This window comes from Rhinopithecus roxellana, chromosome 15, assembly GCF_007565055.1.
Source record: "Rhinopithecus roxellana isolate Shanxi Qingling chromosome 15, ASM756505v1, whole genome shotgun sequence".
Lineage (NCBI taxonomy): Eukaryota > Metazoa > Chordata > Mammalia > Primates > Cercopithecidae > Rhinopithecus > Rhinopithecus roxellana.
Genome location: NC_044563.1, coordinates 12,837,126 through 12,852,814, shown reverse-complemented (window position 1 = coordinate 12,852,814; position 15,689 = coordinate 12,837,126). Strand labels below are relative to the sequence as shown.

Genomic DNA, 15,689 nt, shown 5'->3' with positions numbered 1-15,689 from the left:
TGGCTGAATCGGCGGGGTCGTCTGGGGCGCGTCGGGTGGCCGAGCGCGGAGCTCGGAGCGCGCCGTTTCCTGGAGCCGCACCCCCGTCGGAAGGCGGGCGGGGCTCCGGCGCGGGGCGGGGGCCGGGGCAGGAGCGCGGGGGGCGGGGCGACCCGGCTTCCGGGGCCTCGCGCAGCGACCGGGGAGAGGGAGCAGGAGCGGGGGCGGGGGGGGCATGGAGAGGGTGTCGCCCGACTGCAGTGCCCGCTCGGGGCGCGCAGAGGCTGCGTGGACCCCGAGAGAGGGCAACCAGCAACTTGGTGCCACCCTAGAGAGCGCTACCCGGGCCGCCTCCCTTCCTGCCCGCAGCCCTGGGAGGTATGTACTGCTGGCCCCCTTTCACGGGCTGGGAAAACTGAGACCCAGAAAGGGGAAGGGACTTGCTCAGAGTCATACTGTGAATCTGGGCGAGGACCAGCTCTCCTCTACTCCATGGTGCAGCCACCCACGTCTTAACCAGAGCAGGAAGGCGTCGAGTCAGGACTAACCTCGGGGGCCCAACCTCAGACCCTGACTGCTGTCGAGTGGGAACATAATCCCAAGTAGCTGCAGATTCACAACTGACTTCCAACCAAGTGTGACCTTGGGCAAAGCGCTAACACTCTGAGCCTCAGTTTCAATGTCTATTAAATGGGGATAATTATAGTTCCGCCTTTTACGGAATCACTGAGAGCACGAACCTCAGAAAGCATTTAGCAGAAAGCCTGGCTGATTTTGCCATGCCTTACTAAATGGGATGCGCTATCATGGATGGGGAAAACGTGCCATTTCTGTATGTTTACTCTCCCTCCCCAGGAAAGCCTGCCTGGGGCGTTAGCGGCTCTGTGAACCCCTAGATTAGACCCTTTATCGCTTACCCACCCGCCCTGCATGGTAATGAGCCTCTGCAGGTGTCAGCTGCCCTGGGGCAACAGGTCAGTTTGCTCCTTCCCGCTGCTCTGCAAAGTGTGTGAATGAACAGGAGCCCGGTGCGTGACGGCTACTTGGTTTAACGGGATGTCTGAGTGCCGGGACTGCCAGCTGGGCTGCATCTCCAGGAGGCAAGTGGCTGCAGCAGGGCGCGGGGATGTGCTGCTCGTCCACACACCTCGGTGTGCGGCTTCGCCTCTTTTCAGGAGGTTGTGGGGTGTAGTGTGCGCGTGTGCGGGGCTGAGTACCCACTGTCTCTGAACGTACTGACTTCTTCCGGTGGGCTTGACACCTGGGTTTGGTTCCCAGTCCCAGCGGTGTGGGTCCCCGGTTTCCTAAGAAGAAACCTTTAACAGATAACTGTAAAGACCGCTAGTGCTGTGGGGAGAGCCGGCGGTCTTCATAGATAAGCGGGGAATACGGGTCTCTGGGACCCCATCAACCTTCATCGCCGCAGATTCTCACGCCTGGCCTCCGGGAAGGCCCGAGGTGCCGCGACTTCACACCGCTCTGCCTCTGCCGCTCCTCCCTCCCACCCGCGGGGCATGAGCTCCCAAACCGTTCCAGGAGGCGCCTCCCCCGCCCCCGCCGGGGCCCCTTGCTCAGCCGACTCCGGCCACCCATTTCCTGCGCCGCCCCAACCCCGCCCCGTGCGGGGTGGAAAGTTTCCCTCCTCAAGGTGGGCGGCTCCTTCTCCTTCCTTCCCGGCCGGCAGGGAAAGCCCGAAGCGAACTGGGAGGAGGCGGAGGAGGACTCGGAGGTCGCGGGCGAGAGAGGGGAAGTGACTCGACCGCAGTCGCCCGGCGGCTGAGCCAGGCTCGGCCAGCCGGGAGCGCCCCAGCCCCGCCCGGGCGAGACGGCAGGACCTTCACTCGGGGGTCTCGGGCGCCACCCGCCGGCAGAGCGTGGGGCCGCACCTGCCAGAACGCCGCGGTCTTCCCGCCCCAGAGCCAGCCAGGCAGAGCACAACCACGCTGAGAGTATTTATTTATCTACGCGCCCTGGAGGCCGGCCCCTAAATTTAAATATCCAGCACGGGGCCTTGGCCCTCCTGGCCGTGGGTGGGTATTGGGACGGGTCCTGGAGCCCTTCCAGGGCAGAGGAACCCAGAGCCCGGAGGTGGGAATGCCCCTGAGCCAGCAGCTGCCGATAGCAACAAAAGGTGAGGAGGAGATGGGAGCGAGGCACTCATCCCAATCCCAGAGATGCCAAGGGGAGGGGAAAATGCTTCGGGCCCCACCGCAAGGCTGAGGGTTGGCCAAGCTGGGGGTGCACACATGTGGAAGAAGTGGAGGCCCAGTACCATGGGCAGAGGCTGTACCCTAGGTACCCGCCCCAGTGCCAGTCAACCCAAGACAGGAGAAAGGATTTGGCAGTTTCGCCTCTGAGGAATACATGCCTGGCCCTCCTGTGAGGTGAGATGAGGTGGTATGGGGGAAGGCGCAGGCTCCGCAGTCTGAGGGCTTGCCGGAGGGGGAGTTTCTGAGCCTTTTGCATGGGTGCGCGCCCCCTGCCCCCCAGCTCTTCAGAGGCTGATGTGGAAGGCATCCTGCAGCCACTGGTCACGGGCATTGTGCGTCTGGGGCACAGTGAGGGGTGGCGGGTCAGGAGGCAGGCTGGCATCGGGAGGCTCCTCATCGTCAGACAGGCCCGCATCCGGTGGGTAGGAGCTGTCCGAATGGAGGGAGGATGACAGGTCCTGACAGAAGCTCAGGTCTTGACACAGGTGTTTGTAGTCCTGGATTGACTCATACAGGCCCCACAGCTGGCACAACAGGGACATGTCCAACTGCCGCAGCCCCACCTGCAGACAACTGAGGGTGGGCTGGAGTTGGGGTCCAGGCCACCCCAGCCCTGCCCTCTGGAACAGTGGGCCCCAGCCCATCTTCCCCGCACCTTCCTAAACAAAGTTTTTGTAGACATCAGGCACCACCTGCAAGCTGTGCAACTTCAGTCACGACTCTCACCCAAAAAATGGGGTTGTTATCCATTTAGCAGGATGAAATGAAGTAACATCAGATCATTTGAAAATATATGGTAACCACTGCCATAATTTTTAACTATCGCTAATTATTGTTACCATAACCCTTGGAACCCAACTGGTGCCTACAAGTCCTCTGAGACCCAGGCCGCCTGTCCCAGTCCCCTGCGTTACGCGTCAGCCCCCCGCCCAGCTGGCCCGGCGCCCACCCACTTACCATCTCCTTGCGCAGCGCGGCCAGCGCCGAGTCGAGGTTGACAGGACGACGCGGGCCGGCTGCGGGTCCCGCGTTGGTGGCGCCGGCGGCGTGGCGGGGCCCGTCCGGGGCGCGGGCGGCGCGGCTCAGCTCGTCGTGGATGCGGCTGCGCTGGCTGTAGACGCGCTCCAGCTCCCGCCACGAGCCCCCGCTCGCATTAAGGAGGCCGCTGAGGCCGCGCGGCAGCGGTGGGAGCCCGGCCAAGGCGCAGCTTGCCCCGCCCGGCGCCTCTGCCGAGGGCAGCCCGTTCATCGCCACGGACGGCGATGCCACCTCCTTCTCCCCAACACGCCGCCCGGGACGCTGCCCGCAGGCCCCGCACCCCGCGGCCCCGCCGGAGCCCAGCCGCCGCCCGCAGGCCGCGCTTTGTTCCTTCCCCAGCTCCTCAGACTCCGCCTCTGCCCCACCCCCTCCGCATGGGCCGGGCCTCTCTTAAAAAGGCAACGGCTGTGGGACCACGTCGCGTAAAGCTGAGAAAAAGACAGCGGGGCACCCACTCACTCAAGGGGAGATGGAAAAACGGCGGAGTGGGGAAAAGGCCGAAGGGGGCAGGAGTGGTTTCTTCGCGTTTCTTTTCGCCACCCCGTCTGCCCGCCGCGCCCTGCCCCCACACACACTGTGTTCTGCCCATTACCCTCCCAAGGAAAATGATCCAACAGTGGAGTCAGGAGACTGGCAAGTCCACAGTTGGTGCCTAACGTGCCACCTGACGCTGAGGTCACCACAAACTCCTGTCGCTGAGGACCTGGGGTGGCCATGAGATGGGATAGGCTGATAGGGTCAGGATGCTCAGGGGAAGGAGGAAAATCTATCAAGGGGATTGGAACCCAATATCTCACTTCCAGGTGGGGAATGGGCACCGGATGGCGGAAGAGGCTGCAGATGTGCTGCCAGAGACAAGGCTAGGGTCCACCCCTCAGGCTGCTACCTTTGAAAAGGCTATCACCTCTTCCTTAGAAAAGGTGCATCACATAGTCCTCTACCTACTCCTGCATCCTGACTGGGGAAACTGAGCAGAAACAAGTTCAACTCATCTCAGGGCGTCAAGGAGAGCAGAGAGTGGAGAGGTGAGAGGCCAAAAGTAGGAAAAACGTGAGTGGAGCTGGGGCTGGCATGCACACTCGGAACCAGGAGAAGAACAAACCACACAGAGGAACAGCTGTTTTTCTAGAGGGTTTTTCTCAGGGGCTTCTCTTAGTGCTGCAGCTGCTGCAGGCTGCGCAGGGCCTCCGCACATGCGCGGATAAGGCCACACAGCTGGATGCTAGTCTCCAGGGAGGTGCTAGAGCCCAGTTCAGCAGAGGCCCAGGTCAGCTTCTGCAAGAGGGCTGTCTGTGTGCAGGCCATGACATCTGTATTTGGAGGCACAGCAGGAGTGGGTGGCCCCTGGGCTGCCTTGAGTCCTGCTGCAGCTCCCTCACAGTGCTCCGGACGAGGTACTGGGGGCTGGGGCACAGGTCGAGAGCCCAAGGGCAGCTCTGAGGCAGAGGCCAGCTGGTGCTCCCGAGCTTGGGAGAGGGCAGCCTGGGCATTCAGAGCTAAAAAGAGGAGAAAGTGGATGGAATGGTCAGGATGCCTGGCCCACCTCAGCCGTGAGCCATCTCCTTTCCTGCTCTGCTCTTTCTGTGCTTGAGATGTTTTCCCTGTCCCTCTATAAGGCAACTCATCCACTTTCTACTTTGTATCACATTTATGCCTTAGCTTCAACTCTCCATCAGTACTGGGCCTGATTGAGCTCAGACTCTCGCGCAGTGGCTGGCGCGCAGTGGCTGGCACACAGGAGGTGCTTGGTTCTCTTATTGAGTTAATGGTCCTCTTTAGAGTCTAAAGGAGAAATCATTTTACCTCTGCCCCACCCAGAGACTCCACTGTTGCCCCCCAGGTCTACTGTTCTCGGGCCTCTATCACCACTTACCACGCTTCCCCCCTAAGCACATCCGGCCCCCTCCAGGATTATTTTTTACCCTCACCGGGATTATCTTTGTCCACGTCTGAGTCGAGTTCCTGACAAGCCACGCAGTAGATTTTCCGCTGTTTGTCTTGGAGGAGAATCGTCTACGGACCAAAAAGCACATGGGGTCGGAATGAGACGCGGGCGATGAGGTCCAGAGGGAAGGACTGAGGAAAGGCTGAGTGGCCTGACCCGCAGACCCATCCCTGCTCACTCGCCCGAGTCTCGCCTCACCCCGCAGTCCGCGCACGTCTCGCCCAGCATGCGGTAACCGCGCAGCAGATAGTCGCCCATGAGCCGGGAGATGCGATCTTGCCGCTCCCGTCGCGCCTGCAGCACCTTCGTCTCCGCCTCAGTCGGGGGCTCCCAGGAGAAGTCGTCGACTTCTAGGGAAGAGAGCCATAGGGACTGGGGGTCTTGTCGGAGCGGGCTGCCTCCCGTACCTCACAGCCACAAGCCTCTGCCGCCCAAGTCCTCACCAGCTCCGTTCAGGGCCATGTTGCCGTTGTCGCTGCCGGGCTCACCGGAAGTGACGTCCAAGCGGCGCGCCCTCCGCTGCGGCTCCGCCCCTTCCATAGCGGCCGCGAATCAGGGCGGAAATGACGCCTTAGCGTGGTCCTCAGATCTCGCTGTGCCCGGAGTGGGGCGTGTCGGCTGCTACCGAGAACCTGCCCTGGGGACGCGTCAGTCAGCCGGAATCCGGGGGACAGAACCTTCCGACGCGTGAGGCCTCGGGAGGAGCGTCTCCGTGGCAACTCTGCTCCGGTCGCAAGACCTGGAAGTGGCCTCGGGAGGTCGCCCTTCCTGTCCGTCGTGGATGAAGGGGACCACCTGGCTTGAGAAATCCCCGCTGGCCTCCGCCTCCCCTGGGGTTTCCCTTTCGGCGCAGGCGGGGCAGCGGCATCATCACGACCATCGCCACCCGAGTAATCACAGCGAGCGGCCCTTTGCGCACGCGTGGAGCTTCCTCAGGCCTCAGTGCTTCTCTCTTCGCCCAGCAAGTCTGGCCAGGTGGGGAGCTTTCTCGCTTTCCGTCTATTTCGAGACTCCTCCCCTTCTGCATGCTCCGTGTCCCAGTCTGTCTCCCCGCTGCCTCCCGAGGCCTGGGACTGAAGCAAAGTCCGCCCCGAAGCCGACCGTTCTTTGAAACTGAAATCCTCAAAAAGCCTGCGGACTGAATAGCGCTGTACTCGGCACGCGCATTGCGCTTCCAGCCGCCCTTGGGTGCTGCGTACTGGGCAGGGTCGGGTTGGGGCCTTCCTGCATACTCTTGCGACCGTTAGGCTCCTCTTAGGTGAGTTGCAAGTTAAAATTACCAGGGCTCTCTGAACTTGGACCTTGGTGCTTTTTTTTCCTCTCTATCTCTGTTCCGTGTTCTTTTTCCATATGCATCCTCTCCCTTATTAGATTCAGAGAAGCCAGACAGGGCAGGCAGGGGTCCTCCGATGTGCAGTCTGCAGGGCCTGAGGTTGTACACTAGGGCAATGTAAAAGCAGCTAGGACTTGGACTTTCATAATTACATCGACAGTCTCCTCCTCCGGATGGCACATGCCCCCTCAGTCTGACCTGAAGTCCCCTCCTCCTGGCCTCCTCTTCCTTCCACGTAGAACCCCTGGAACTGTCATTCTTGCTGCCTCCTGCTTACCTAGAGAGCCCTGTGCCCCTTTCGCATCTCCATCTACCAGTCAGGCTCTTGGGCAGCAGCGTACCTGACTTAGGGCCTGTACCCCAAGTCGTTTCTATCAGGCTGACTAGAGCCACCGTTTTGTGTGTGTTTGTTTTGTTTGTATTTTTTGTAGCGATTGGGTTTCGCTGGTCTCCAACTCCTGGATTCAACTGATCCTCCCACCTCAGCCTCCCAAAGTGCTGGGAGCAAAGGACAGCCATGCTTACTGGCTTTGAGTTTCCTAAGCTTAGGGTCCTCTCCCACAGTGCAGTTTACTCTGTGTGTCCACACTACTCTGAGCCCATCAGCATCACCCCCATGGGACTTAGGGTTAAAAGGAACTGACGGAAATATGCTGGTGCTCATGCTGTATGTTGCACAGTGATAAAGTCCTTTGTCTCTGACCCAGGACTCTCTTGTATTTTGCCAGCATCCTTGAACCTGACAGGCTACCTTGGCAGCTTGCAAATTGGATAAGATCTCAGGTGCTTCATAGTCCTTGACATAGAAGGTGCTTACAGGTGTTAGTGGTAAAACTATTCGCAGCAGTCACAGTGGACAGGCCAGTGTCTGTGGAGCAGTGGGCTTGGACTCTTTCACACCCTTCCCTTGCCAACAGAATGTACCACACCTTCGGCCAGGCATGGTGGCTCACAACTGTAATCCCAGCACTTTGGGAGGTCAAGATGGGCAGATCACTTGAGGTCAGGAGTTCGAGACCAGCCTGGCCAACATGGTGAAACCCCGTCTCTACTAAAAATACAAAAACTAGCTGAGCATGGTGGTGCAAGCCTGTAGTTCCAGCTACTTGTGAGGCTGAGAGGAGAATCGCTTGAACCAGGAGGCAGAGGTTGCAGTTAGTGGAGATCCTGCCACTGCACTCCAGCCTAGGCAACAGAGCATGCAGTCAGGGAAGGGAAAGGAGGAGCGGGAGGGGACGGGAAGGGGGAAGGGAATCACACCTTCACGTGAGCCAGTCCAAATTGGTCCCTCCTTGTGGCACTGATGACACGGCTGTAGTTAGGCTCTTTTCTGGGTGATAGTGCACACCACAGCAGCTCAGTCACACACAGCTCAATTACAGCTCTCCCTGGGCTGGCTGATTTCGTGGGGATGGTTCACATGGCAACAAGTGGCCTGTGCCACATTACTGTGCCTCTGAAAAACATAACTCACATCATTTGTATATTCACACAGGCACTGAAAAGGGGTCAGCTATTCTTTTTTTTTTTTTTTTTTTGGTTTTCACTGCAATGTGAATCACCTTGACATGTCTGTGATACAGGAAGTGGCTGGATGATACAGCAATAAAAATAATCACACTCAACTTGGTGTGTGTATTTTCTTTGGGCCAGGCACTGTGTTAAGAGCTGTTTATGAAGTATTTCACTTATTCCTTAGGACAACACTGGCAGCTGGGTCTTATCATCATTCCCAATTTGCAAATGAGGAGGCTGAGGCCTGGAGTAGTAAGAGATGTATTCACAGTCACCCAGTTGGGAGTGGCAGGTGGCAGCCAGTGTACCTCTTGAGCCTGAGCTCTTACCAGTAGATTTCTCCTGTGCTCAAAAAGCAGGGAAGAGTGGCAGGGCAGAAGAACCCCCTGATTTATCAAGTGTGAAGATAGTTTCATTTCATTTCCAATCCCAACTCTCAGTGTCCATCGTTTTACTACTCACAGTAAGTGGCACATTAGAGGGGTTTAATAACAGCCACTTTCAGTAAAGTGTCTTTGGAGAGAGATGCTTTAGGGCAACATTGCCCCCTCCAGGACTTCATCACTTCCATCCCTCATCTTCAAAACTGATGAGCAAGGCCGGGCGCAGTGGTTCATGTCTATAATCCCACACTTTGGGAGGCCAAGGCAGGCGGATCACCTGAGGCCAGGAGTTCGAGATCAGCCTGACCAACATGCTGAAACCCCGTATCTACTAAAAATACAAAAAATTAGCTGGGAGTGGTGGTGGTGGCTGCCTATAATCCTAGCTACTCAGGAGGCCGAGGCACAAGAATCGCTTGAACCCAGGAAGTAGAGGTTGCAGTGAGCTGAGATTGTGCCACTGCACTCCAGCCTGGCAACAGAGTGAGACTCTGTCTCAAAAAAAAATAAACAAAACTGATGAGTGTGGCCCCTTTCCCTTCTACCCACCCACCCCCTCCCCAAGAGCCATTTCTTTCTTCCCAAAGACATTCAGAACTCAGAGGGACAACACATAGAGGCGGCACAGCACCTGATACACCCTCATGGCACAGTGGCTCTCATGGCACAGTGGCTCTCCTCCTCCCCACCAGCAGCCCATCTCTCGTCACCCTGCCCATCTTGGCTTGCAGATGCAGACAATGATGACAAGGTCTCACATATCCTGAGTGCTTACTATGTGGCAGGCATCTGCTAAGGGCCTCATAAATATCAGCCCACTGATTCCCTGCTTATTTTTATTTTTATTTTTGAGAGAGAGTCTCGTTCTGTTGCCCAGGCTGGAGTGCAGTGGCACAATCTTGGCTCACTGCAACCTCTGCCTCCTCAGTAGCTGGGAGTACAGGCATGTACCACCACGTCCAGCTAATTTTTGTATTTTTGGCAGATGGAGTTTCACCATGTTGGCCAGGCTGGTCTCGAACTCCTGACCTCAAGTGATCCACTCGCCTTGGCCTCCCAAAGTGCTGGGATTACAGGTGTGAGCCACCACGCCCCGACTTCCCTGTTAATCTGTTAATTTTTTTTTTTTTTTTGGAGAAGGCATCTTGCTCTGTCACCAGGCTGGAGTGCAGTGGCACAATCTTGGCTCACTGCAACCTCTGCCTCCCAGGTTCAAGAGATTCTCCTGCCTCAGTCTCCTGAGGACTAAGGGGCGCACCACCACGTACGGCTAATTTTTGCATTTTTAATGTTGGCCAGGATGGTCTCAATCTCCTGACCTCGTGATCCATCCGCCTCGGCCTCCCAAAGTGCTAGGATTACAGGCGTGAGCCTCTGTGCCTGGCCAATTTTTTTATTTTTTTACTTTTATTTTTTGAGACAGAGCCCCACTCTGTCACCCAGGCTGGAGTGCAGTGGCGCCATCTCGGCTCACTGCAGCCTCTGCCTCCTGGGTTCAAGCAATTCTCATGCCTCAGCCTCCCAAGTAGCTGGAATACAGGCATGTGCCACCACACCTGGCTAATTTTTTGTATTTTTAGCAGAGACAGGGTTTCACCATGTTGGCCAGGCCGGTCTGGAACTCCGGCCTCAAGCAATCTGCTCGCCTCGGTCTCCCAAGTGCTGGGATTACAGGCATGAGCCACTGAGACTGGCCTCATTCCCTGTTTTAAAATGAGGAAAGCCAGGTGCAGGGTCGTGTGCCTGTAATCTCAGCTACTCAAAAGGCTGAATGGGGAGGATCACTTGAGGCCAAGAGTTTGACTCTATATTGACTGGGCAATATAGAGAGACTGTCTCTAAAAAAAAAAAAAAAGGACGGGTAGGGGGTCGAGGACTGAGGCATAGAGAAGTTGAAGAATTTTCCCAGTTCACTTAGCTGATGCATGACACAGCCAGTATGATCTAATGCTAGAAAACAACCACTGCGATGCTGCCTCCTGAGACAGAACTTTTGTCATGCAGCTGCTGTCACCCTGTCCAGCCAATCCCTTAGCACGGCATCAGGAGCCCTGAGTTCAGGTTCTGGCTCTGCTAATGGCTGGTTGTGTAACCTCAGTCAAGTCCCATATCTTCTCTGGGCTTCAAAAACCCAAGAACCTCAAGAACATTTGAGCAGCCTGAACATTCCCTGGGTCTGGGTCCCATGCCTCCTCCTCGTCCCATTCCAGCAAAGCCCCTCGTTGCCCTCAGGGTCCTACCCACCTATCTTCAGGACATTGTGAACAAATGTCAGGTCTCCTGATGCCTTCGGGACACCTTCCATTCCTCTCCTCAGGATCATTGTATATATAGGTTCTGGATCAGGCAGGCTTCGGTTCAATCACCAGGTGACCTGAGTCTAGTTGCTTTTTGTTTGCTTGCTTGTTTTTGTTTTTTGACACAGAGTCTCGCTCTGTCACCCAGGCTGGAGTGCAGTGGCGCTACCTCAGCTCACTGTAAGCCCCGCCTGCTGGGTTCATGCCATTCTCTTGCCTTAGCCTCCGGAGTAGCTGGGACTACAGGTGCCCACCACCATGCCCAGCTACTTTTTTTTTTGCGGGGGGGTTTTTTTTTAGTAGTAGAGACGGAGTTTCACCATATTAGCCAGGATGGTCTCGATCTCCTGATCTTGTGATCCGCCTGCCTCAGCCTCCCAAAGTGCTAGGATTACAGGCGGGAGCCACCGCACCTGGCTGAGTCTAGTTGTTTCATCTTTCAGAGCCTTGGTTTCCCCTTTGCAGGGTCGCTGGGAGGATGATGTGCCCCCACAGTGTAGAGTGCATGGTAGATGGCAGGCACTCTCGTGGCCTCTCTGTGTAGTCAATCAACAAACTTCAGCACCCTCTCTGTGCCAAGCCTTGTTCTGAGATCTGGAGACAAGGTTGTCCATCCCTCAGAGGGTGGTAAGATGAACAATAAGCAAGTCAACAAATCCACAAAGAAGAATGCTTCAGATTTTGTGGAGTACCAGGGAAAAACACAGGTGATGTGACCCAGAGGGCTAGGGATGGCTGTTTCATTTTGTAAAATTTTTTAATGTTTATTTTACTTATTTTTGAGGCACAGCCTTGCTCTGTTACTGAGGCAGGAGTGCAATGGTGTGATCTCAGCTCATTGCAGCCTCTGCCTCCCGGGTTCAAGTGATTCTCCTGCCTCAGCCTCCCGAGTAGCTGGGACTACAGGCGCCCGCCACCAAGCCGGCTAATTTTTGTATTTTTAGTAGAGATGGGTTTTCACATGTTTGCCAGGCTGGTCTCTAACTCCTGACCTCAATTGATCTGCCCACCTAGGCCTCCCAAAGTGCTGGGATTACAGGCGTGAGCCACCACGCCTGGCCAAGGGATGGCTATTTTAGAGAAAAGCATCTGCAGGAACCCTGACATGAGGACCACGAAGTTGGCAGAAGAGCATTCCCAGACAGAGGAATGAGCTCAGCCGCTCTGAGGCACAGTGGACCTGGCAGGCTTGGGTGAGCAACGGAAATCACTGGAGGTATTTTAAGGAGGAGAGTCATGGTGGAATTAGGTTTTGAAAGGTGACTCTGGCACCAGGAGGAGGAGGGACCAGATGATGCAGAGTAGCAGTGGGAAGACCTGTTATTGCCAGGAATGATCTGAAATAATCAGGAAGATCATGGTCTCCTTGGACTAACAGGAGAATGTACATCATGGAGGAATAAAAGTGTGCTGCAGCTGGGCGTGGTGGCTCACGCCTGTAATCCCAGCATTTTAGGAGGCCAAGGCAGGTGGCTCACTTGAGGTCAGGAGTTTGAGTCCAGTCTGGCCAACATAGTGAAACCCCGTCTCTACTAAAAATACAAAAAAAAATTAGCCAGGTATGGTGGCATGACCCTGTAGTCCCAGCTAATTGGGGATGCTGAGGCATGAGAATTGCTTGAACCCAGGAGATGGAGGCTGCAGAGTGAAGCCAAGATCGTACCACTGCACTCCAGCAGAGCAAGAGCTTGTCTCCAAAAAAAATAAAAAAACAAAAACAAAAACAAAAAACAAACCCTAACATTAGTGAAGCTTGGTTGTACATCTACAGTTCCACCTGTTGAGGTGGGGGTGGGAGGGGGTGGGTATAGGTGGGAGGATCCCTTGAGTCTGGGATGTTGAGGCTGCAGTGAGCCAAGATCATGCCACTGCACTCCAGCCCTGGCATGGAGTGAGACCCTGTCTCAAAAAAAAAAAAAAAAAGGGTGTGCTGGCAGATTCTAGGCAAATCAGGTGCCACATGTGGTGATGAGGTTAGAAAAGATGTTCAGGCCAAAGAGACCATGTGTGTTGGGCTTTGTCAGCTTGCCCTGCAGACCCCGTCTGCATTCCTGACCTCCCTGCTACACCAGGAAGCTAAGCTGCACCTGCTGCACCCCCAGGCCCCTCAGTCCATAGACTTTCTTCTGGGTTCAGCCCACAGGAGGCCCAGCTGGAGACCCGTGACCAGGAGGAGATTAGGATGATATTTTTTTTCCCCAGCATCCTCCCTGCAGGCTGCAGGAGGCCAGGGGCTGCTGCTTTGCTTCAGGCCATACCTCTCAGGCAGCCCTCCCTGGTTATGCCAATGGAGCAATGTGCACTGGAGTGATGTCCCTCTGTTGCTAGCCTCAGTGGTTTCAGCTATTTCCTGCGGAGGCCCTGAGAGCTGAAGGAATTTGGTTGGGTATCATTTGAGTTAGGCATCATTACTGGGCTGGACAGTTTCATTGCTCCCTCTCACTGAGTCCCCTCATCAGCTGCTGAAGAAAGGCTGTCATCCCCCCATCCTACTGGCAGCAGCTTTAGACACAAGGGCCACACCTTCCTCCTGGCTCTTCCCCACCACACTCCTGGTTTTCCTCTCTGCTCCCTCCAGCTGCTCCTTCTGGTCTTTTGCCTGACTCCGCCTCCTCTCCCTGACCTGGGAACGGTGACCTCCCTGGGGCACCCTGGGCCCTCTTCTCTTCATAGTAAGCCCACCCTTTCCCACTGTCGTAGATGCCCCTGTATAACCCCAGGCCCCTGTCTCCAGGTCAGATGTCCCGTGTGAGCTGCAGACTCCCAGTTTTGGGCGCCTCCACTTGGATGACTCACAAGTATCTCAAATTCAGCAGGGCCAGAACAGAGCTGTGGACCCTGCCCCGTGTTTCCAGCTCCTCTGTCTCCCCTCTTCTCTGCCCATCCAGGGATCAGACCAGGATTCTGGGGACCATTCATGCCACCTGCCTCTCCAGCAGCCCCACTTCACCCAGTCTTTACATCTCCCCTCCCAAATACCTCTCTCCTGGGGCCAAGTGAGATCTCTCTCCTGGGATGAAGGCAGGGTGCTCATTCTTGCCCTGACACAGTCCCACTGCAGTGAAAATAAAAGCAAATTCCTCACCACGGCTGGCCCCTCCCACCACCACTACCACCTTCAGCTCTCCCTCTCCACCACCTCCTGTTGTTCACTGGCCTTTTCTCAGTTCTCTGGATAGGCTCCCCCTGCAGCCTTCCCTGAGGTCAGATGCCCACAGGTGTGACTCACTCCTACTCATCTTCCAGCTTCCAGTGGAAGAGTCCCTTTGTCTTCCAGGTCCCAGCCCTCTCCTGTCCTGCTTCTCTGCTCTTCTCTGTCACGGTACCAGCCTCTGCACGGTACCAGCCTCTGTTGTAGCCACAGTTCTGTGTGAATTGATTTGGCACATATCCAGTTCCCCTAATACAGCAGCTCCAGGAGGGCAGGACTGGTTCTAGGGTAGGACTGGCTCTATTTGTGGCCAAGAGCTTAGGACGTGGTGGAGTCTCAGTTTGTTGAGTGAATTTTTTACATTTATTTTTTAATTTTGTATTACCAGTAGTTGAACATAGATGTTGAGTGAACAGATCCCCATCTCACAAGCAATGAAACTGAGGCTTAGAGACAGTAAGAATCCAACCCTGGACTGTTTGACTGTGCTGTGCTCCACGGTGAGCCACAGCCAGCTCTAGGCAGGGTCCGGACAGATTCAGATGAGTGTTAGGAAAAAATGAGTATTCAATGCTCAGCCCTGTGCCTGGCAGGTGGTCAGCACCTAGCATTATTCCCCGCCTCAGTGTGGACCAGGGCCCCAAGAAGCAGGGGCTTGCCCCTCACACTCCCTCCTGGATTCCGGCAGCAGGGATCCCTGGGAACCTGTGATTGCCTGTCCCAGCCCTGCACCACCAGACTGGACTTACTAAGGGTCCTCCTGAAGCTACCCACATCAACTTATGCTCACAGTAAAAACTGAGAGTTCCTTGGACAGGTGTGCCTGAAAGTGAGTCCCTGAACCTCCTCCCCCCAATTAGACTGCTGCCCGGGTGCTGTCCGGGAGAGGGTCCGGTGCCGCCCTGACTTGGCAGCGCTCTTCCTGGATGTGCCCTAGCCGTCCCCGCCTCCTGCTGAGTTCTGTGAGTCAGAGACTAAACCCTGGGGTCTCCTGGCAGGCCCTACAGTAAGGCCTGAGGCCCCGGACGTTGCAGCCTTTCCTTCCAGACCAGTGGACAAGCCTGGTCTGGAACTATGCTCCTCTCCAGCCATGGCCAAACTCAAGACCCCCACCCCCAGCCACTGCCAGCCTCTGCCCTGGGGCTCTGCTGTGCGCCTCTCTAGCCCCTGGGCCCTTGAACAGCGCCCCCCTCCTCGCGGCTGTTAGCCTGGGAAGGGGGCCAGGCCCTGAGCTCAGACCTTGGCGATTCCAGAGTGTCTGAGGCCCAGAGCCAGCCCCGCCAGCACAGCCAGACGAAGGGAAAGGGGGGAGGTGGCAGGGTGGGCACCAGGAAGCCATTCAGAGGGGGCTGGCAGGGAAGCTGGGTTCTAGCTTTGTTCTTTCTGCTCCTCTTCTGGACCCCACAGACTTCTTCCTGGGACCTCCATGAGCCCTGGCCAAAGGCTGTCCCCACCCTTGAGCCCTTTCCTCAGAGGGGATTGGATCAGCACTAATAAGAAGTGACTTTGGGGCCCTGAGACCCCCACGTTTGCAAGGGAGGCTGGGAAAGAGCTGGAAGGCCTGGGCCCCGGCCCCACCCGGCCTCCATCGTCAGTGTGACCCGGCAGGGCCACCTCTCTCCCTCAGCCACGGTATCTCGCCCTACACAGGCCTCCCTGCCCCGCCCGGAGGAATCCACTGCCGGCCCGACAGTCCCAGGTGAGGGCCCTCTGGAAAGGGCCCAGCGCTGCCGCGGGTTCCGGCGGGGGCGGGCATCTGGGTTGGGGACGGTCCCCGCCCCGCCCCCCCAGCCTCCGCCCGCCTGCACACCCTCGCTTCTCCAGGAGGCAGCGACGAC

The 15,689-nt window shown here is 56.6% G+C and overlaps 2 protein-coding genes across 2 annotated transcripts; both read right to left on the bottom strand.

Annotated features, from left to right (window-relative positions):
* Positions 1–1,918: 1,918 nt before the first annotated feature.
* On the bottom strand, positions 1,919–4,031 carry FAM89B (family with sequence similarity 89 member B). Its single transcript, XM_010377662.2, has 2 exons — positions 3,147–4,031; positions 1,919–2,752 (listed from the first exon to the last, which is right to left on the bottom strand). The coding sequence occupies exons 1-2, from the start codon at positions 3,435–3,437 to the stop codon at positions 2,474–2,476; spliced, it is 570 nt and encodes a 189-aa protein (XP_010375964.1). The 5' UTR covers positions 3,438–4,031; the 3' UTR covers positions 1,919–2,473.
* A 314-nt stretch (positions 4,032–4,345) lies between these two features.
* ZNRD2 (zinc ribbon domain containing 2) lies at positions 4,346–6,905 on the bottom strand. The gene is made up of 4 exons (XM_010377663.2): positions 5,616–6,905; positions 5,371–5,522; positions 5,156–5,240; positions 4,346–4,723 (listed from the first exon to the last, which is right to left on the bottom strand). The coding sequence occupies exons 1-4, from the start codon at positions 5,710–5,712 to the stop codon at positions 4,380–4,382; spliced, it is 678 nt and encodes a 225-aa protein (XP_010375965.2). The 5' UTR covers positions 5,713–6,905; the 3' UTR covers positions 4,346–4,379.
* Between the last annotated feature and the right edge of the window lie 8,784 nt (positions 6,906–15,689).